The sequence below is a fragment of the Podarcis gaigeae genome (assembly GCF_964106915.1).
Source record: "Podarcis gaigeae genome assembly, chromosome: 8".
Classification (NCBI taxonomy): Eukaryota; Metazoa; Chordata; class Lepidosauria; order Squamata; family Lacertidae; genus Podarcis; species Podarcis gaigeae.
The window spans coordinates 75,438,925-75,460,927 of record NC_139684.1 but is presented as its reverse complement, the minus strand read 5'-3'; the positions used below and the strand labels follow the sequence as shown (position 1 = coordinate 75,460,927).

The following is a 22,003-nucleotide window of genomic DNA, read 5'->3' as shown; positions in this document are numbered from 1 at the left end:
AGCTAGTAAGCCTGATCTTTCTTCATGGAACTGTTGCAGCAGGGTCCCCACTCACCACATGCAGGAGGGAGGAGAACCCGGAACAATGGTGTGCAAGCCCTTATATAGACTTTTGGAATTGCCCACCCGTAGCCCAAGACCACCCCTAAAACATCATACATACATCACAGAAGGAGGCGGTCTACAGCAGAAACCCTGTTTGCCAGAATACCTGATAATGGTCACTCACTGCATTACCAGGGCAGCCTGGCCATTCTTTTGTGATGCTTAATACTTTAGCTCCTGAATTCAGGTCACAGGCTCACTCTATTCCTGCGCAAATATGCCCTTAAGACAGGATTTGCAAGCAAAAAGACATTGGGAAAGCTTTCCCCATTTGCCTCCCTTACAGTAGAGGAATATTTGAGGTCACTGGGAGAGTCAAAATAGCTTCAAAATAGCTCTCCCATACTATTTCATACACATGGTTCATATATTTAGACATGTGTGCATTTATGAATATTTATTCTACACTTGAGACCTTAAAATTTTTATAACAGTATCCACTTGAGAGTTTTTTTAAAAAATATTGTGAATATGTGACTATTGTCAATATGAACTGCCAATACCGTAATGCCTTTATACAAATTATACTTGGGATACTGTATACAGCTTGGGATACTGTTGCACAGCACTGCAATGGATGGCAACCATAAATTAAAGAACAGAGCCTTAACAACAAATAAATAGGTAAATGGCTGCTTAATGATTCATTGCTGGTAAATTCCCCTGGTTGATGATTTTGTCATATGCAAATATGCATTATGCAAGTTTCGGGTTGCACAACTCAGTATTTGACTTTGCAGTGCTCTGTTGCTGTATAATTTAATTATTGGTCTATGATACCAATGAGAATATTTTTAGCCATTTTAGGGAGATTAATGGCACAATGTGACTGAAGGGCATAAAGGACGATTAAAGCCATTGTCATGGGTCCTTCTCAGGGTGATCCTATTTTTGCAGACTAGGGCACATTCCTATGCGCATAGGAGCCAATTCCTAGGGGCCAAGGTCCCTTCACCCACCATAAAATATTTGAGGGGACAAGGAGTGGGGGCAAGGTTGATCGGCATTGCCATTCAAATGGTGTGCTGCCCCCCCCCAATATTTTATTCACGTTGGAGCCCCTGCTTTTGTGCCTCCAACACACATTTAAAGCACATAACTTCCCAAAGAATCCTGGAAGCTGTAGTTTGTGAGGGATACTAGGAGCTGTAGCTCTGTAAGGGGCAACTACAGTTCCCAGGATTCCTTGGTGGAAGTCATGTGTTTTAAATGTTTATTGGATGTGCTTTAAATGTATGGTGAGCAGGTGTGAGCTGGCGACAATTGACCAGGAAAGAGATCTTTTGGGTCATGGTGGTCAGGTTGATCAAGACTTCGATCCAGTAATTGGCAGCTGTGAAAAGGAAGAATGCCACTCTATGGATCGTCAGGAAAAGGACCAAAGCTGCAAACAGTACAATGCTTTCATTCAAATCTATGCCATTGCCACACTTGGAATATTGTGGCCATGTCTCAGAAAGAGTATGCTTGAGCTGGGGGAAATGCAGAAAAGGGCATGCAAAATTATTCAAAGGCTGGAGCAACTCCGCTAGGATGGACATTTGATGACTTTTTCATTGAGTGAGAGAGGCAAAAAAAAAGGTAAATAAGATGGGTGTGTGATAGATACACCCCTCAAGTGTCTCAATTTTCCTGCGACTTCCCAAAATTTGATCCTGATTTGATACCCCATTTCCCTCCTCCAGTACCACCACTAAGCTCAGGGAGGAGGATGGGCACATATTTTGGTACCATGAATCAGCTGGCTCTCGTGTGCTGAGTGGGCACCAAAAGACGCATGCATTTTGGTGTGGTGCACTCATGCAGGCCAAAAGACCCACATATTTTGGTGCAGCATGTCTTGGTTTTCATCAGAGTAATGTTGGAGGGTATGGACACTGATTCTTGATACAATGCATTGTGCATTATGCAGAGAAAGATAAGAGTCTCTCTCTCTCTCCCCCCCCCCCCCATAGTACTAGGACAGGGGATAGTCCAGTGAAGCTGAATGCTGCAATATTCAAAACAGAGAAAAAGATGTAGTTGTTTTTTCTCACAATGCAGCATTAAAACTATGGGATTCCACAAAATGAGGTGGCTGCCAAGATGGATGGATTTAGAAAGCGATTATACTAAAACATGGAGGACAAGTCAATGAGTGGTGGCTAGTCCTGGCTATATGTTTTCAGAATCAGTGAGAGTGTGCCTCTCTGAATGCCCTTGGTTGGGGAACAACAGTAGGAGAGGGTTACTGTGCTCATGCTTTGCTTGTGCATGTCCCCCAAGCATCTGATTGGCCACTGTGGGATACAGAATGTTGGACTGCACGGGCCATTGGTCTGATCCGTCAGGGCTCTTCTGATGTCATTAAGGCATTCTACAGCCTCAGTGCTATGACAGAAAAAGTCATGCTAGCAAGGAGGTGATGGGGGGTTGTAGTCCAAAACATCTGGAGGGCACCAGGCTGGGGACAGCTGTTCTAAAGACCCCCACAAAGTCCATATGTGTCACCCACAATTGGCCTAGAATGGAAGATGAGTTGGGATGCTGCTTCGCTAGTGGTATTTCAGGGCAGCCCAAACCACACAGACATTTTTTTCAGGTGGGATTTGCACAAAGGTAAGCCTTGCAGTCAAGTCTCAGCTGTCCGGGTGAAGCAAAACAAGAGCACGCCAAGGAGTTCTGACGCATTGCCTCGTGCTCTCCCTGAAAAGAACAGTGGGTTCCCGCCCAGAAATTTATTTCTTATTTCCTTCTTCATTGAGATGGAAGAGAGTGTCCCAGCTGGGTGATGGATAGCTGGGAGGAGAAACTGAGGAGGAAAAAATGACATTGCATCTCTACTATAAATAGCCTGAGGAATGGTGCACATTCACTCAGCCTACGCCGTTGACCTTTGGCAACAATCACCTCTGCTGCAGCTGCTTGGAGCCCCAGGTAAGCTCATCCTTCCAAAGAACAACGGGACCTGCCTTATACTGAGCCAGACCATTGACCCATCTCTCTCAGTGTTGCCTACACTGGCTGGTTTCAGCTCTCCAGGCTTTCAAGCAGAGGTCTTCCCAGACCTCCCTGGAATTGTTGAGGACTGATCTTGAGGCTTTCTTTGTGTTTTTCATGCCGTCTGCCACTGAGCTTTGTCTCTCTCTTTCTTTCATATCCTTCCTTTTCTCCAAGGAACTCGTAGTTCACCCCCGCCCCCCCCCAAAAAAATTATCCTCACAACAACCCTTCGGAGGTAGGTTAGGTTGCATGGGTTACCAGTTTGCTACCAGGCTAGGTTCAAGATTACTGTGTTAAATCACAAAGCCCTAGAAAACTTTGGCCCACTTTGGTCCCAAAGTACCTTAAGGACTATGTGATTCCTCAAGTTCGAACCTTGATCTTTAAGGTCTACTGTTGGCCCACTTTGGGTGGTCCCACATGCCAGCTGGCCTTTTAGGTAAGGTAAAGGGACCCCTGACCATTAGGTCCAGTCGTGGCCGACTCTGGGGTTGCGACGCTCATCTCGCTTTATTGGCCGAGGGAGCCGGCGCACACGTTCCAGGTCATGTGGCCAGCATGACTAAGCCGCTTCTGGTGAACCAGAGTGGCGCACGGAAACGCCGTTTACCTTCCCGCCGGAGCGGTCCCTATTTATGTACTTGCACTTTGACGTGCTTTCAAACTGCTAGGTTGGCAGGAGCAGGGACTGAGCAATGGGAACTCACCCCGTCGCAGGGATTTGAACCACCGACCTTCTGATCGACAAGTCCTAGGCTCTGTGTGTGTAAAGTCCCTTCACTGTAGAGTTCCTTGCCAGCATCTCTGTCTACTTTCAAATGTCTGCTGAAAACCATACTGTTTAGACACTCCTTCTGATTGAGAGATTCTTTGCAAGCACCTTTTATGGATGTGTTTGGTGTTTTTTCTTTTCTTTTTTTCATTGCAGCATTACATTTTTAGGCTGCATACCGTCTTGCTCTATGAAAGTGCAGTCTATAAACAGTTTAAGAAACAAATAAATTCATGGGGAGGAGGCAAGGCAGTGCTGAGGGTGCAGGGGGATGTCTGGGTTGATGGCAGCAGCTCCACGGGCTTTGGAGCTTCTCCTGAATTGTGGCTGCTCTGCCACATCACATCAAATGCAGCTCCAACCACTAGCTCCAACCATTGCCCCATGCTCCCATGGATTTAATAAGTTGGGGGTTTTTTTGTTTTTGTTTTTTTAATGGATCTGGGTGTCACTACTGAGGTGTTACTGCTGTGCAGCACTTTGCACACGATGAAAAGATGGCACAAAAAACCTGGTGGGATTTTATTTCTTAAGCTTAGGACAGCATTCACTATCCATGCCAGCCAGGAAATGTCAGTGTCTTGATTTGTAATTGTATGCTACCACTTCTCCTTCTATGGCACAATGTAATTCTCCCCTGCTGTAGTTTTTAGCTTCAATTCATTATGCTTCAAGTAAACTTCTTTAAAAAAGAAAAGAAAAAAAGATAGTACATAGAGTTTATATATAAATAATTGGTTGCATGGTCTGTTTATTTCTGATCTCTCTTCTAGGCAACTCTGGTGAATTGAGTGTTTTGCACCTCTTTGTAACAGAAAAAACACCATGTGGTCTCTCCTTGGCTGCTTCCTCCTCAGTGCTTTCCTAGCTACAGGTGAGGAGACGTCTTACCAGTTTATGGAACTGTTTTGGGTTCTGGGTTCTGCAAGAGTTGGTAGCTCCTGAGCCAATGCTTCTTTTTCTAGAGTCAATAGATTTGCTGATGGCATAAAACAAGCATCTCAACCCATTCTGAGAAATCTGTGCAAGAAACTAGCCACCATTCTGAATATTTTGAATGTTATTCCCAGGTGGGATGGAGCATGGAATGGAACCAGAGAGATGGATAGCAAACCTACAAGTTCTCAACCAACAGCAGAAATGAAGTGCTCTCCAGATATTCCTGGACCCCCAGCTTTCATAAACCCTAGTCAGCTTAGTAACTGATCAAGAATGAAGGGAGTTGTAGTCCAAATCATCTGGAGGTGCCCTATTCCAGATCCACCTATGTCATGAAATATTTGGCTAAAGCAAAGCAAAAAAACACATGGCTTTGCTTGTGTTCCTCTCATATACCCCTTGCTTTTGCCAGATTCTTCCTCCTTTGTCATTTATCTGTGACACTCTGTAAAGTGTGGATTGCATAATAATGGCAAAAATAATCATCTAAATTGTGGTGGGCACAATTCTATGAATGGTAAAAACAGCTAAGTGTTTGTTTTTCCAGGTACTTGTCTTCAGTGTGAGGTGTGCTATGGAGGAGGCAGCAACTGTACTGGTGAAATGAAGACTTGTGGTGCTGGTCAAGATACCTGCATTATCAGTCTGATGGAGTACTCACAACGTAGGTATTCTTGAGAGTCTTGGGCTGAGATATCACATAGGTGCTATGCTGAAAATTTCATATGTTGACTATTCATTGGGTGGATGTGGATGAAGCAAACCCCTCACGAAAACTATGTCTATGTAGAAATTTATTCAACATTATCAGGAGGGGGCTGCCCTCTTCTTGACTCAACCTTTCCCTTCTCAATCACCTGTGCAGCTCCCGTGACAATCACATCTGTCGCTAAGGACTGTGGCTCATCCAGCTTCTGCAAAATTGGTGCTGAAGAGATAAATCTTGGGAGTGGAATGCAAGTCAGATCAAATATCGTCTGCTACAAGGAGAATCAAAGTGGAACAGTCTCACTTCCTGGTATGTACTGTCTTGTCTATAAGATCTAGAAACTTGCATGGCTGCCCTCTAATTGGGACCCCTAGTTCTCCAACATAGCTACAATTCCCAGAGTGGTTTAACAGTCTGTTCCTCTTCTTAGGGAAATCTGAGAACTGTAGCTCTGTGAGGGGAGTACAGAAGTTGCCTGGCAACTCTCAGTACACTTAGAAACTACAGTTCCCAGGACTCTTTGGGGGAAGCCATGACTGTTTCAAGTGTTATGATACTGCTTTAAATGTATAGTGCAGATGGGACCCTAGATTCCCAGGAAAAATAATGGGCTCAGCCTATTATGTAGGAGCAGCCAATGTAGAACCCTACTGACACCAGCATTGCTGCCACTTACCAAGATGGTGGCAACAAGGTTGGGATGGTGCAGGTGCCCTGATGGGGGAGCATGGGCTTGTTCTCCTGGTATACCTGCACATACCCAACCTCACCACAGCCCTGACCCACCAGCCCTGCACAGTACTAGTAAGCATCAGCAACAACAGTATGGGGTTGATGGCTCCACATCAACACCCTCCCACTGCAGCCACTTCTGCTTATAAGCCTTACACTCTTGGAGCCATCTTTAAGAACTCAGCAGCCATGGTAAGCCTCCTTTCACTGAACCGAGAACTGACTGGCAAAACAGGAACTCAACTGATGAGTGGAATTAAAATAAAATTTCCCGGTGGAGTTAAATTTAATAGACTGGGGCATCACACTGAGACAGATTTCTAATTTGCCAATACCCTCCGATCTGAATGCTCTGCCCCCTAACCCCAGGGATGGAGAAACTGTGCCTCTGCAGTTGAAGTTGGATTTCAACTCTCATCAGCCTCAGTGGGCATGGTCAATGGTCAGAGATGTTAGGAGTTGTAGTCGAGCAACACCAGAAGGACCCCGGGTTCTCCACCCTGGCTGTAACTCTGTGCTTGTCTGTTATCACTTCTCAGTGGGGAGGGAGCTTTAGTCCATAAAATCTTAAGAACATAAAAAGAGTCCACTGGATCAAGACAATGGCCCATCTAGTCCAGCATCCTTACTATCACCAGCTAGGTGCTTGTGAGAACCCCCAAGGACCTGAACACGAGAGCACTCTCCCCTCCTGTGGTTTCCAGCAAATGGTATTCAGAAGCTCTGAGGATGGAGATAGAACATAGTCATCATAGCTAGTGGCCACGAGAACTTTGTCGTCTATGAATTTGTCCAATCCTCTTTTAAAACCATCCAGGTTGATGGCCATGACTGTCTCCTGTGGCAGCGGGTGGCACTGTGGTCTAAACCACTGAGCCTCTTGGGCTTGCTGCTCAGAAGGTCAGCGGTTTGATTCCCCGCAACAGGGTGAGCTCCCATTGCTCTGTCCCAGATCTGCCAACCTAGCAGTTCAAGAACACGCCAGTGCAAGTAGATAAATAGGTATCACTGTGGTGGGAAGGTAAACAGTGTTTCCATGCACTTTGGTTTCCATCATAGTGTTTCGTTGTGCCACAAGCAGTTTAGTCATGCTGGCTACATGACCCAGAAAGCTATCTGTGGACAAATGCCAGCTCCCCTAGGCCTGAAAGAGAGATGAGTGCCGCAACCCCATAGTCACCTTTGACTGGACTTAATCATCCAGGGGTCCTTTACCTCCTTTACCTTTTTAATGCTTCATTTTATATGTCCTGAATCTTTCAGCATACAAATTCAGAACATTAATATTTAGTATTTAATTCCTTCTGGCTTTATTTTTCATCAAAAGAGCTGAGGATAGTGAAAAAACTTGCTTCTTCCTCAGCCCCCTATTGTTTCAGAGTTGAGGCCAGGCATTGGTCAAAGACACCTGATGGCTGACCTTCCATTTCTCTCCATAGTGCTGCCACCACCAGACACCAAACCCAATGGTCTCCAGTGTCCTGGCTGTGTTGGGATGTTTTCCACCAAGTGCAATGAAAAGCCTGTTGCCTGCAATGGAGAAGAGACCAAGTGCATCAACATTTCTGGGAACGTCACAGGTAGAGAGATTCAGTGTTTTCAAAATTGTCTTTCCATCATCCTGATCTTCAAATGTGCTGAAGAGTGGGGTAACCAGAATGATCCCCATGGCAACTCCATAACCACCTGGTTTAGGTAGGCTGCTAACCCAGCAGATCGAAAGCACATCAAAGTGCAAGTAGATAAATAGGTACCGCTCCAGCGGGAAGGTAAACGGTGTTTCCGTGCACTGCTCTGGTTCACCACAAGTGGCTTAGTCATGCTGGCCACAGAAAAACTATCTGTGGACAAACGTTGGCTCCCTCGGCCAGCAAAGCGAGATGAGCGCCGCAACCCCAGAGTCGCTTGAGACTAGACTTAACTGTCAATGGTCCTTTACCTTTACCTTTTTTAGACTAACATGTGGGTTAAAGCAGCTATTCTCCAGTTTTCATGCTTCTCCAAATTTTGCATAGAATCCTCAGCTTTTTTTAAAAAAAAAGTACCTGTAAAATATCTGTAAAATTCATACAGATTTTTTTGAATTTTAATGCATTGAAAAAGATCTGCAGAATGACACAGAAACAGGAAAAAAACTTATGAATACATGAGATGATAACATGAACCAGAAATTGACTGTGACCCATCCATTGCTAATCCACATTTTCTCCAAAATTTCATTTTAAAAGGGTGGTGGCAACTATAGTGGGCAGAGAGAGCTGTTCAATGCAGGCTTGATACTGACCAACATGTTGGCCATTTCTTGCAGTGGTTCAGACCATGGATGTTTCCTTAAAGGGATGCGCTAATGAGGCTTCCTGTACCATGCTCAAATTGGGGCCAAGAACGTTTGCAGGAATCAGTACGGATCTGGCTACGGCTGAGTGCAGTGCAGCTGTTTCCACCAAAGCTTGGTAACCAGCTGAGTCTTACATCACAGAATGTCATTGCCGCACCATCTTTCTTATCTAAATGGCTTGCCCTTCTTCACATGCTGACTTTCTTATTGATTAGTTTATTAGCTTCTCCCAAAATCAAATCAAAAAATAAATAACTGAAGAACTTGATTAAAAATAAATCCTTGCAGTCCAATACCTGTGTACTTGAGGCAGCATATGCTCCTTTAGAATGATTCCACCAATATAATAAAGAGGGAGATATTTTGTGTATGGCAGTTTAAACTCTTCCTTGAGTTTAAAAATCAAGTGGGTAAAAGACCAGATCAACAGGGAATCACATTGGATATTCTCTCTGTGTGTGCGAGATTCATTTGTTCTAGAAACAGAGAAGAATACAGAAGTTTCAAGAAGTAGCAGAATGCTGAGATTGTTTTGTCTATGCCAGGACATTTTCTGTGGGAGCTTTTTCTTTGGACATGTGCACTGTGACCGGAAGCACTGATAACAACGGTTATGTGTAACTTGGTATAACTTGTTGTGAGCCTTTTGCTTACACCTTGTGATGAGAGAAGCAGAGAGAGTGTCTTGGCCTCTTGTTGGAGTCTAAGCCTGCCTTGACAGTGGTGAATGTCTGTATATCTTAGCTGCCAATATGCTTTTATGCCTGTCAAGTAAACCTCTAAACTTGACTGAATTTTTAAGTGTTTATTGTCTACTATGTGTACCTTCAACCCTGAAGACGCTTCCAAGGAAGGAGCTGCGTTAAGATGTAACTCTGCTGAGTATGGATACTGGCACACACACAGCGAAAGTGATGCCTGACCCAATCCTTCTAAATCATCCATCAGAGGTTGATGGATTGATCCAACAAATCATAGGTAGCCATGAGACTTAATAATAATTTATGGAAGGAAAGGTCCCAACTTAAGAGGGAAGTATTTTCAGTGCAAATTCTCTGCAACAAAATTCTGATGGAATGGGGAGAGCCACTTTTTTATTACAAAATGTGCACCTGAGCATATGCAGGATGTACTTTCTCAAGAGTAACAAAATGTATGTGTGTGCCAAGTGTCCTTAACCGTGAGCAGAGTGTCTTTGATCAGGTATGATCCGGCCAATGATAAGCAACATTCAGAGAGCTGGTGGTTAGCCACCTCTGAGATACAGGCTTCCATCGTATATCAAAGGGTCTCCAAGGTGGGCTAACCAAGGTGGGCTAACTGGCAGTGGTGGGCATGTGTGACAACAGCAGCACTCCAATCAGTGTCAAAAGGCTTGGGGAGGCCGTTTAAATTTCCCACAAGTCCCTGGGCTAAGATATGACGCCACAGAGGCATTGTGGGAAATTTAAATGGCAGCTCCCAGAACCAACTGCCTGGTGCTAATGGCAGGAAGATATTTTGAAGAAGTTTGCTCTGCTGGAGAACAAAGTTCCCGGAAGGTGAACGTTGCTGACATGAAAGAAAACTGCCAAACTGCAGACAGGCATCAAAAGCCTTTTGTGCTGGGACTCTTCAAACCTGATTATGAAGAGGAAGCAAAACGTATATAAAAAAGTGGGAGCAAAGGAATTTACACCACCAGCCCTACACCCCTGTGGGGATTACTTAGAGCGACAGAGGTGTGTACAATTATTCAGGGATGTGGAGAATGTGGATCGAGAAGATGGCTTTAAACTATGCTTTACTCAGAGTAGACCCCACTTACTCAGAATAGGCCATCAAATAAAGCTGATTGTTGGCAGATGCAAGGCAGACAAAATAAAGTCCTTCTTCCCATGGCACGTATTTAAACTATAGAATTTGCTCCCACAAGATGTAGCACCAACTTAGAGGACTTTGGAAGGATTAGATGAATTCATGGGCAATAAGGCTCTCAGTGGCTTCAAGTCACAATGGCTGCGCACACTGCCAGAACGGTATGCCTCTGAATACCAGTTGCTGAAAAGGAGCGAAGAGTGCTGTTGCACTCAGGCTGTCCTTGCAAGCTTTCCACAGGAATCTGGTTGGCCACTGTGAGAGCAGGAGTCTAGACAAAATGAGCCTTTTGCCTGATCCAAGCAAGCTCATCTTACATTCTTATAACAATCTGCTTAACATGCTAACTCTAAAACCTGGCACAAACAAATGCTAACTGGGGGAAAAACAAGAAAGATGTGGGTGGCATGATGAAAATACAATAATGAATGCAGGCTACAGTGGTACCTCGGGTTACAGATGCTTCAGGTTACGGATGCTTCAGGTTACAGACTCTGCTAACCCAGAAATAATACCTTGGGTTAAGAACTTTGCTTCAGGATGGGAACAGAAATCGTGCAGCAGCAGCGGGAGGTTCCATTAGCTAAAGTTGTACCTTAGGTTAAGAACAGTTTCAGGTTAAGAATCGGCCCCCAGAATGAATTAAGTTCTTAACCTGAGGTCCCACTGTATTGCTTTTTGATCATCAGAAATGGATCAGAAAGTGTGGGGTGGGGGGTTTCAAACTAGTCCAGCATTCTTCTAAATATCCTGCTCCGAAGAGACAGATTTTGAAAAAGAGCAATGAATGAACCCACCAAACCAACTATTTCCATGAACACAGAATCATAGAGTTGAAGACCTGGAAGGGACCACGAGGGTCATCTAGTCCAACCCCCTGCAATGCAGGAATCTTTTGCCCAACATGGGGCACAAATCTATGACACTGAGATTAAGAGTCTCAGGATCTACCGACTGCGCTGTTTCCCCAAAGCACAGTGATTGGAGAACCTTGATAAAATAATTCTTTCTCATTGAAAGCTAGACCTGTCTATCAAAATGATTTATCTCCTCCTCGCTCTCTCTTCACTCAAGTTGTATCAGGGCTTTTCTCTTATAGTCAGCTTGCTTTCGATTTTAATAGCCACCGCAACAAAAAATTCTGTGACTTCTTTTGAATAGTGTGAAGCTTTGCAGGGGGTGGTTAATCACTGCAACCCAAAGGACTTTGCTGACATTGTGATCTTATTTGATCAAGTAAAACACACACACCACAGTTCACTTGTGTGTCATATTTCACACAGAGCCAATGCTCGGCTATGGAATCCAGCTTGTAATTTCCTTAGCTCCACTTGGAGCTGTCTATGGTCCTGATTTTTTGTCTTAGCTCCTACACCATTTGTCAGAGCTTTCCTCTGGAACATAAGGACATAAAAAGAGCCTGCTGGATCGTGCCCATGCCTCACCTAATCCAGCATTCTGTTCTCACAGTGGCCAACCAGATGCCTATGTGAAACCCAAAACAGGATTCGAACACAAGACAACTCTCCCCTCCTGTGGTTTTTTCCAGCAACTGGTATTCAGAAGCATTGATGCCTCTTACCATGAAGGAAGAGCAAAGCCATCATGGCTAGTAGCCATCAATAGCCCTCTCCTCCATTAATTTGTTTAATCCTCTTTTAAAGCCATTGGTTTTTTCCTGTGGAAGTGAGTTCCATAGATTAATGATCTGCTGCGTGAAGCAGTGCTTGGCCTAAAATCTGATCTAAAACAGGATAAGCAATGCTGGCTGCACCCAGCGTACCCACCCAGTCTGTTAGCCCATAATAGACAGCACTCATCATCATCATCCAGAAGCAAGATTTCAGTACCAATACTCTTCAGCTACAGCTGATGTATTTTATTTGTCACCTACAAGTATTATCAGCTGGTCGCTGCTTGATGACATCACTTGAGTGCCACCATGCTCTGATACTGCTGGAGGTCATGGCGGAACATAAAAAAATAGACACTAGTGTATCTTGGGCAATTTGAGCTCTTCATTCACTGTAAAGCCCAAGGCCTATAAAGGGCCACTAAGGGCCACAAAGCAAGTAAGCAAGGAGGAAGGGCTCAGGCAGGATCTCTTGGTCTTCGTGCCAGAAGAAAATCAAGGAAGGATCTTCACATGAAGAAGGCAAGCAAGAACTGGGAGAGAAAGTGCAAACAACTCTGGAGTGCAGTCAGCCTTTCCAGAAATGGTCTTCATGGGAAGGCAAGTACCTTCTCCATGTACATGAACCCCAGCAAAAAATACCATCCCTTTTTTAAAATCATCACAGACAACCTTGTTTACACAGCCCTTGATAGCCACTGGTGGTCCTGCAGAGGGAATAGAAGGAAAGGACAGTCAGAATTTAGGCTGGAAATCGAATCCATCTTAACTGGTTTCCAGATTTTGCAGTTCCATATTTCTGAAATGGTGGCTAGGGAAACCCAGCCAGGTGGGCAAGGTATAAATAGTTGTTGTTGTTGTTTCCAAGGCAACTTGGAGAAAAAGGGAGGAATCAGGTTGGATTCGGGAGTTTCAGAATTTTTCTGAGAGGGAAACTTAACTGCTAATTTTTATATGGAAGCTTCTAATTTTCCCCTGTGATGGCCTGGGATTCCGATTCAGAGGCTGAACCAGAGGAATCCCAGCCTGCACAGGAGTCCCCGCCTCCAGGGCCGGCTGAACTGGGGCAAGGCCTAGATTCTGAGGAGCCTGCACCTGTGTCAGATCCTCAGGAGCAGGCACCAGGTGAAACCATTCTGGCCCCAGAGGTGCTTGAGGACTCAGTGTCTACAGGTGAGCCTCCTCCGGGGCCCAGTAACCCTTCGGCCTCTCCTGAACTGCAGAGGCTTAGGGCAGAGAGGCGAAGGGAACTGGTTGCTCCCAGGAGGAGTGCTCGCCTTAAGGCCAGAGGAGGCGGGGCTCCAGGGGGCCGGGACCGCCCCTGGCCTTAGAAGAAGATAAAGGTCAGTCAGCCCGGTCCCAGGTTGCGGGAGCAACGTCGTTGTTGGCTTCAGACCTTCCAGCGTTCCTGTTCCCTGCCCGGCCTCCTGCTCCTGACCTTCCAGTGTTCCTGTTCCTTGCCTGGCCTCCTGCTCCTGACCTTCCAGCGTTCCTGTTCCCTGCCCGGCCTCCTGCTTCTGACCTTCCAGCGTTCCTGTTCCCCGCCCGGCTCCCTGTTTCGGACCTCGCCTCTCATCTTGTGAACTCGGACTATGGTAACGGTACCTTCCCCCCGGGACCAGCACATCCCCCTTCATTCTTTGGAAGTTATGAAATCATAGTGCACGCATAAAAGGATGATATGGTGTGATGACTGTACTTCATCATCGCACTATTTTGCAAATTAGACTTTTTAAAAAATTAAAAAGACTGGGGGAAATGGAACAAGATTCTCTTGGGTCAATTATCTCATGAAAAGCAAAATTCTATACAGTAGGTTTACTCTAATTCATATTCTAGAAAAATGAATCCCAGTGGGAGACATATGTTAACAGGTTTTTCCCATGCTGTCATAGGAAGTCAGGTTTTCCCAGAATGAAAAAAAATCCTTTTGTTGTTGTCTCCCCTCCTCAACCTCATCATCATCTTGCTATCCATCCTTCCTCCTCTGCCTCAGCTTTGAGCCTCCTTTCCTCCTCCAATCCTTGCCATTGCCTCCTCCTAACTGTCATCATGGTGTCATTCACAGGGTTAGTGCCATCTGTCTGCGGTCATGTGAATTACACCTTGACAACAGTCTTATACAAATATATATATTCGAGAAAGTGTGTGTGTGTGTGTGTGTGTGTGTGTGTGTGTGTGTGTACTTTACATAGTTAGATTAGAGTAAGCCATACTCAGAGTAAATCCACTGAAAACCAGTATGCATGTTTGTGTATGTGTTCCAATGAAGTTGGATGATGAGAAGTTCAGGGCAGCATAAGGGAGTACTTTGTCATACAGTCCCTAAACTGAACTATGAAGCTGAACAAGATGTGCTGATGGTTGCTAACTTGGAGAGCTTTAAAAGGGGGTTTGGACAGGAGGATGTGGCTGTCAATGGCTGCTAGTCATGATATCTCTATTAACTTCTGTAACTGAATATCAGCTACTGCGGAGCACAAGTGGGACAGAGCTATTGTACTCATGCACCCCTTGTAGGCTTCCTGTAGGCATCTGGTTCACCTCTGTGAATTCTGGAATGGCTGGGTCTCCAGTCCAATCCAGCAGAGCCATTTATGTGGTTACTTGCCTGTCCTTGCAGTCCCAAACATGTCAAGGCAATAGTCCTGGTCTCCAGTACATTTGGCAATCACTTCTTCGTTGCATGTATAGTTCTCCAGACCAAAGCAGGCTGGGCACGTTATTCCATTGAATGTAGTGCTTATGGGTGGGACTGGGAGAAAGAAAAGACAATCCAGATTTGGGAGGAAGGAAGAAGAGAGCTCTAAACACAAGGGTGGAAATCAGAAATCCACCTTCTCCCATAGAGCTGAGTGGCTAGTAAGTGGAAGCCAGGTTTTCTCTAAGTCCACTAAGTTGTCACAATACAACAGCCTTTGGTTGCTTTGCCTTGATATTCTCATAGTATTGGAGAATTCAGTCGGGAAAATGCTGATGTACCTATCAGAGCACTTTGATATGCAAAACTTGCACTTTTACAATTGCCATATAATATCTATTTGCATTTGGGAAAAACACCTGCACTTTGGAAATCCCTGCCTTTCGGCATTCAGGAAGAGGCCCTCGATATTTTGCTCTTGATGCCTGCTCAAAACTTTCCTGCATTTGGAAAGTCTATCCAGACACCTGATTCATAGAATCATAGAACTATAGAGCTGGAAGGTACCCCGAGGATCATCTAGTCCAACCCCCTGCAATGCCAGTCATTTTAGACAATATTGAGTTGGGTGGGCAATATTTTAGACAGTTGAGTATGGTCCGACTCAGCAGAAGACACCTTCCTATGGTCCTATGATTCAGTGACCAGCTCTTCAACAGTGCTCTCTGGGCCTTGTTAAAGCAAACACACACAAGTAAGGAAGTGGCTCGGTGATAGAACCGACATCCATTTTGCAAATCACTCTTCCCCAAAACAAGTAGGACGCTGGTGGTTTTTTTTAAAAAAATGACACCGTAGAATGTGGAATGATAAAATGGGCAAAGACAAAGGGATACATCAGTGACTTACCATCAGGAAAGTAATGATTGCACTCATCCTCGTTGCAGCAGAAAAGCCTGCTTGATACAATTCCTGACTTGCCCACATTAAATGTGGAAGGGCCTTTGTAGATGCAGTCGCTGGGGAGAAAGCAAAACTTGTGAATAGTCCTTGGTCCTGTTGGGATCAAGGAAGAGAAAGTTTTAATCAGAAGAGAGGTCCCTGGCGTAAATGATTAGCCCTGTAATCCAAATTATACTGACCTGGAAAGAAGATGTATGCTACATTTTGGGATATACCTTCAAAGCCATGGCTTCCACCACAGAATCCTGGGAACTGTAGTTTGTTAAAGGGTGCTGGGAATTGTTGAGAGACCCCTATCCCCACCACAGAACTACATGTCTCAGAGCGTCCTGGGAAGAGAGATTGATTGTTAAACCACTCTGAGAATTGCAGCTCTGTGAGAGGAATGTAAGACCACAAACTGTTGAGAGTAAGGCAACAATGGCTGCAACAAGTAACTTGATCCAGTTGGGGGTGGCAGACAGAAAGGCAGTCTGGTCTTCCTCCTCCCTGATTCATTCTCTTTTAGTAACTGCTTTCTGGTAAAAGAGATCCCTTCCTTCCAGTCTTTACTTGCTTCCTACCCTTCTCCAAGTTCATTCATTGTGAGTTTCCATGTGCTGGTGTTAACTTCTTGGCTCCATCTTGGCAACAGGTAAAATCTTAACTCAATGTCTTTGGTTGCCATGAGTAATAAGCCTTATGTTTTCTTTATCTGTTCAACCAGCAGTCTTACCAGCCTATTTCTTTCTGCATACTGCTGTAATATATTTACCAAACTCCAACATAAGCACCCCCTCAGCGCCCTCAATCAGCAAGAGTTCTCAGGATTCTTTGAGAGAAACCAGGACGACTGAAAGTGGTATCATGGTGCTTTTAATGTATGGTGTGGACATTGACCCAAGTCCCATTCACCCCATACATGTAAAGAACTATGAAAAAACTCTGAACAGTCAAAGAATTCTGGGAGCTGTAGTATGTTAAGGCTGAGAGCTGTCGGGAGACAAACACACCCTTTCCCTTCACAGAGCTACAATTCCCAAAGTTACCTATGAAGAAGGTTTGACTGTTAAACCACTCTGGAAATTGTAGCTTTGTGAAGGGAATAGGAGACTCCTAACAACACTCTCAGCCCCTTTTGACAAACTCAAAGCTCCCAGAATTCTTGGAGGAAAACTGACAGTTTAAAGCAGTTATCATAGCATGTATGGTGTTCATGTGGCCTCGGTAAACTCAATATGGCTGACTTCTGAGTAAATCTGCTTGGGCCTGGTCAGTAAGACCACCCAGTCCATGGAAAAGAAAACTATAGCCTTGCCTCATTCCTGCCATCCACCCTATTTGCTGGAACCTGTAGATGTGTGACACCTTATGAAACTCACCTGTTGTGTTCACGGTTCGTGCTGTGCCACATTTGATGAGCCCACCAGGGCAAATGATCTTACTGCCTCTACAACTGTCCCCAGCAGCTGAACATGACTCACATGGCAGACATCCCCCTAAAGCAGGAGCAAGTAAAAGCAGACAAACGGCATATTCACTGTGGCCAGGACCCCTGGAGGGCATATTTTAACCCTAAGAGCCAACACAATACACATTGGATGGGTGGGTGGTAGAGGACTCCAACTCCCAACATTCCTGACTATTCCTTGTGCTTACTGAGACTGATGGGAGTTGGAGTCTAAAAAACACCAGGAGAGTCCTGGGCTCCCCATCCTTGCTGTAAGTAAACCTTTCTCAAACTTGTGCCCCCCCCCTGCTGTAAGTAAACCTTTCTCAAACTCCCATCATCCCTAGCTCCCAGGACCAGTGGTCAGGAATGATGGGAGTTGTAATCCAACAAGATCTGGGGAACCAACTTTGAGAAAGGCTGCTGTAAGTGAAAACCCAAGTTAGAGCTGGAAGAAAGGCATTCCATTCTCACAATTGTCTACCTGATACAAGCACAAGTCACCAACCTACCAATTGTAGTTTTAGGCTACAATTCCCATCAGCCCTAGCCAGCACCTTTTGTGTCATGTTGGACAGGGATGGAGAACTGGATCTTGCCAGTGGGCCAGATCCTTACCTTCCCCACTGCCCATGAAACAATTTTGACAGGCGGTGAGGCTGTCTACCTGTCAGTCATCTGCCATCATTATGTTGTCGTGCAACACTGTCAAAGGAAATCGCTCTTCAGCAGCCCTCTTTGCTGCATCTTTACCTACCCTACAGCTGATGAGCTATATGGGGCAGGTGAAGATGACCTCATAGGCCAATGGAGAGTCCTGCTAAACCTAATTAGAAAGTCCATGTGCTGCTGGTTACCCACCATTGGTTTAGGAGTTGTATATATTTCTTTTGACTTATTTAATCAAGAACATATAATTCAATTACATAGAAATCTAAAGAAATAAAAAAGAAAATGATGCAGCTAATGCAAATGAATGAAAATCAGACACACAGATAATTTTAAAAAGGCCAGTTGAGGTAATTTAGTTCACAATTCCTGCGATAAGTAACAATAATTATTGATGTTGGGTGGGGGGGTAGGATCATTTATTTATTTATTTATTTATAAAAATGAGGAAGGACCTTGTTCTTGAGGTTTTAGGATATTCTCATTTGAAGCAGAAAATAGCTTTTTAAAAAAATCAAAGAAAAAGTCAAATATAGCCATCATGGCTAAGTAGCCGTCAGTAGCCTTGCCTTCAGATTTGGAACACATTTTGTTTAGCACAAGGAAGCTTTCAGAATGTGAATATGCATTAATCTGAATCCCTGAATGATGCATGATTTAGAGATAGCTCTGTTGTCACAGCATGAGACTCATGATCTCAGGGTCATGGTTTTGAGCCCCACCTTGGGCAAAAGATCCCTGCATTTCAGAGAGCTAGACTAGATGATCCCCGTGGTCCCTTCGAATGCTACAATTCTATGATTCTTATAACACCAGCTTCCACCTGCTCTTACCTTTCCTTGTCAGGAACAGTAGCATTCCTGCATGAAACCAGCAGAGGGCAAAAACATGCATCAGAGAAGCCCAGTTCCCTAGGTGAGTCTCTGGGAGCTTGTGGGATTGCAGTGCTGCAAGAGAGGTCAGGCATGGCTCACCTTTCAAGGAGTAAAGGCAAGGTACACAGAGATGCATGCCAGCGATATATCGCTTTGGCTGCCTCTGCGATTTAGTGGGGAGGGAGTAGATATGGAGAAACGGAAGCCATGGACTCAAAATTCAGTCTGACTTACTTTGACCTAGAGCTGGGCTGATATTGCAGCCAGGTTCTCAGATTGAGTGGTTGTTGCCACCCTCTCAACAAATATTCTACTTCTGTCTATGATTAAAGGAGGTACATGTACTTGAAATTACCAGCACCTGATGACTACAGCCCACCACAGTGGACCACCCCTCCACTGGTGCCTTAAATTATGCCATAATGAATTGGTTAGTCTTTTTAACCAATGAACAGCCATGTCATGCTAAATTCCATTCATGCCAGTCGTTGTGGTGTGGCACAATGATAGCCCTCATTTGAGAACAACACCACTTCTCCATGCTTCTGTTTACCCATTAAAACAGTTGGGAAGAATCATATAGCTGTATACCGCCTCAAATTTCGTAAATTTACTCCCACCATTTCTGGGTTGATAGGATTGCAAATGGATATTTTTTCTGAAAGCAATTAACATGGAACTGAGCAGTAAGCGTCCACTACATTCTTTTGTTGTTTCTGATGCAAATGACACACACAATACACATATACTGGCGTTGCCCCCTCATTTCATCCCCTCCAACCTCTTTGCCTCCCCATCTTTTCCTTCAAGAAGTGTGCTGTGCAGTGCCAGATTTACATATAAGCTAAACATGCTATAGCTTACGAACCCCACTCTCTTGGAGCCCCTCCAAAAACTTAAAGGGGGGGGGACTCTAGATGTATTATTCACTATTGTATTTCACTATTAATATACTTCTTCTTAATTGTATTTCAGTTCAACAATTACTTTGATAAAATACATATTTTGTTATGTGCAAATGGCTTTATAAATTACCATATAGCATATATTCAACACACACAAAACAGCGACAATTTGTTGTTGACAAAGGACAGCTGGACATATAAAGCGCCCCATTACCTTCAGTAGTTTCGGGCCTCATCAAACCTAAATCCGGTCCTGGTGCTGTGTTCAGCCTTGAGTCCCATTAGGGGGAAAGGTGGGGTATAAATAAATAAAGAAGGTTTATTTTTACCATGTCCAAAGTGCACGGATATTTAGCTCCTCCTTTCTCCATTGCTGGGCATGGGAAGGACTATGTATGCGAGCATCATTCAGGTGAGCACTAAGGAAGCCGACGGAAGGATGAGCCCCTCTACAAATCTCAAGCGAGATAAGCAGGCACACACAACCCTGAGAAGTGGTGGCAGCCGAGGGGGCTGAGCTTGGCCAAATGGCACATGGGGCCAGAGGCAGCGGAAGTCCTCAGCAGGTGTGCTTTAGCATCCGCATGCCAGTAGTGGCTGTCACTCCTAAGCTTCTGTTGAAAAAAGATGTCAGCTGATGAGCATGAACTCCTATTCTGATGTGATGCCCTCTATTGTGATGCCCTCTCTCTGGTGAGCCAATCGCCTGGGTGTTTGGAGAAGCATTAGGCGCAAGCTGGCTTTGGTTTCAGGGCCTTGGGCATGATGCCTGCAGTTGACCCCCTTTCTTAGAGTGACTTCTCCCGCTTGCTGTTGCTCCTGCTGCTGTTGCCCTCCTCCTGACAGCTGAAAATACAGAGCTAGTCATGGGGGGGGGGAGGTATAGCAGAGCAGTAGAGGCTGTTGTGATGGGACAGAGCTGCCTTGATACCCTCTCAGGTTCACCCAGTGGCGAAGCTGCATGCTCCGGCACTGGGGGCGGAGAGCAGACGGGGGCATGGCACACGTCCCGGGTGAGTGGCACATTGCTCACATAGGTTTGTCATGCCACACACAGGGGCGTGGTACGTCACCCGTAGGGGCATGTCATGAATCCAGGGGCATGGCGCCCGGCGCGGTGGCTGTTGCACAGCGTGTGTCTGGGGAGATGGCTGTTGTCAGAGCTGTCCCAAGGTCCCAGCTCACAGAGGACCAACGCCAGGTCGTCGTTATATACAAAAGTCTTTATTGAAGTTCAGTTTCCATTTCAAAGCCGTAGCGCGCAGCTCTACGTCTTAAACCCTAGACCGCCGAAGTTCCGTCTGAATCTCCTCCCCCCTGACACCAGTTTAAGATTCTAGCCCTGCTCCACCTCTTCCTCTGCTCTCTCCTCCTCTGGGTCCTCCTGCCCGCTGAGGCATTCCCCTTTCTGGACTCTTCTGACGCTGAGTCGCCTGACTCCTCCCCCTGCCTCCGGCGGGCTTTAGGACCTGGTTCCCAGTCCTCGTTCTCTGCTGTCCCGCGCGCCTGTACATTTGAACTTGGCTCTCGCGCCAACCCAGTGACCTTCTTCCTGACCGTTACACTGCTTCTATCACTGCTTCCCTCTTCCAGGATGCTGGCTGGACCTGACCTCCCCTCCGTTGCCTGACTCTCCGATGGAGGCGTGGTCAGCCCTGACTCATCTTCTCTCCCTGGTGGGGGATACGCTGGCCCCGATACCTGGGACTCTTCCCCCCCAGTATGCTCTGGTGGGGAAGCTGGTCCTGATCTCCAACTGCTGCTCTGGGAGTCCCCACTGGCCCCTTGCTTCTGGAGTGTCCCCCTTGGGACCCCCCTTGCCCTGGACACCGGCGCCCCCTTCTGTGAATCTTCCGATTCGCTGGAGAGGCTCATGGAATCTCTCGGGCCACTGTCATCTTCTCCTACGCTGCCCTCAGATTCTTCCTCTTCGCTCTCCATTTCCTCCCTTCCCTGTGCTTCTGCTCCTGAGCCCCTGACAGCTGTGATGGTACCCCCTTTCCCGATGGTGCTGGAGGCAGTGCACCCCACCTGCCCCACCCCCGTTCCTCCACCAGTGGGTTCACCTAGATGGGGCTATGGCCAGGTTGGGTGATGGTGAGATTGGGGCTGTGCAGAAACACCTGTGCTTCTGCCAGTGTGTCCACCATGCAGCCCTGACGCGTTATTCATTCATTATGGAACTTATCAAATGCCTATTAAAAAACTATCTGATCACTGCATGGACTATGCTGAATCATATTATTCTGAGACTCTTGTAAAAAATGTGCTGACTACATAAACCCATGATGAATGCACCCTTCCTCCTTGAGTGAGGTTATCGGGGCCGCTGAAACCTATCAGGAATTAATAGTACAAACAAATTAGGAAATGCACAATAAAGCTATCAAACTGCAACAGCATGACAGGTGTTCAGGCGTTTGCCTCTCCTCCGTGAAGCAGGAAGTGCGATTG

The 22,003-nt window shown here is 45.6% G+C and overlaps 3 protein-coding genes across 4 annotated transcripts in view; 2 read left to right on the top strand and 1 right to left on the bottom strand.

The window, feature by feature from the left end:
• Nucleotides 1–22,003, top strand: part of LOC310851730 (phospholipase A2 inhibitor 25 kDa subunit-like) — a 1,159,037-nt gene that overhangs the window by 1,129,051 nt on the left and 7,983 nt on the right. The gene's annotated exons all lie outside the window — the stretch shown is intronic.
• LOC310851719 (phospholipase A2 inhibitor gamma subunit B-like) lies at nt 2,773–9,349 on the top strand. Its single transcript, XM_083754382.1, has 6 exons — nt 2,773–3,021; nt 4,633–4,733; nt 5,346–5,462; nt 5,664–5,816; nt 7,679–7,819; nt 8,548–9,349. Exons 2-6 carry the CDS (start codon nt 4,685–4,687, stop codon nt 8,694–8,696), a joined length of 609 nt encoding a protein of 202 aa, XP_083610508.1. The 5' UTR covers nt 2,773–3,021; nt 4,633–4,684; the 3' UTR covers nt 8,697–9,349.
• LOC310851018 (phospholipase A2 inhibitor and Ly6/PLAUR domain-containing protein-like) lies at nt 12,276–20,181 on the bottom strand. Of its 2 annotated transcripts, XM_083753047.1 has the most exons (6): nt 19,879–20,181; nt 18,603–18,716; nt 17,033–17,149; nt 15,618–15,764; nt 14,679–14,822; nt 12,276–12,774 (listed from the first exon to the last, which is right to left on the bottom strand). In XM_083753047.1, exons 2-6 carry the CDS (start codon nt 18,661–18,663, stop codon nt 12,563–12,565), a joined length of 681 nt encoding a protein of 226 aa, XP_083609173.1. In that variant the 5' UTR covers nt 18,664–18,716; nt 19,879–20,181; the 3' UTR covers nt 12,276–12,562. The 2 variants fall into 2 exon arrangements, with proteins under 2 accessions (XP_083609173.1, XP_083609174.1); XM_083753048.1 differs by lacking the exon at nt 17,033–17,149 and having other exon boundaries at nt 19,879–20,180.

Excerpts from the sequence above, each read along its gene's own strand:
- LOC310851719 (XM_083754382.1), top strand. The coding sequence starts at position 4,685 with ATGTGGTCTCTCCTTGGCTGCTTCCTCCTCAGTGCTTTCCTAGCTACA. Across the intron at positions 5,817-7,678 it reads TGGAACAGTCTCACTTCCTG|TGCTGCCACCACCAGACACC; the intron begins GTATGTACTGTC and ends TTCTCTCCATAG. Across the intron at positions 7,820-8,547 it reads CATTTCTGGGAACGTCACAG|TGGTTCAGACCATGGATGTT; the intron begins GTAGAGAGATTC and ends CATTTCTTGCAG.
- LOC310851018 (XM_083753047.1), bottom strand. The coding sequence starts at position 18,663 with ATGCATGTTTTTGCCCTCTGCTGGTTTCATGCAGGAATGCTACTGTTC. Across the intron at positions 15,765-17,032 it reads ACGAACCGTGAACACAACAG|GACCAAGGACTATTCACAAG; the intron begins GTGAGTTTCATA and ends TGATCCCAACAG. Across the intron at positions 14,823-15,617 it reads CAATCATTACTTTCCTGATG|TCCCACCCATAAGCACTACA; the intron begins GTAAGTCACTGA and ends TCTTTCTCCCAG.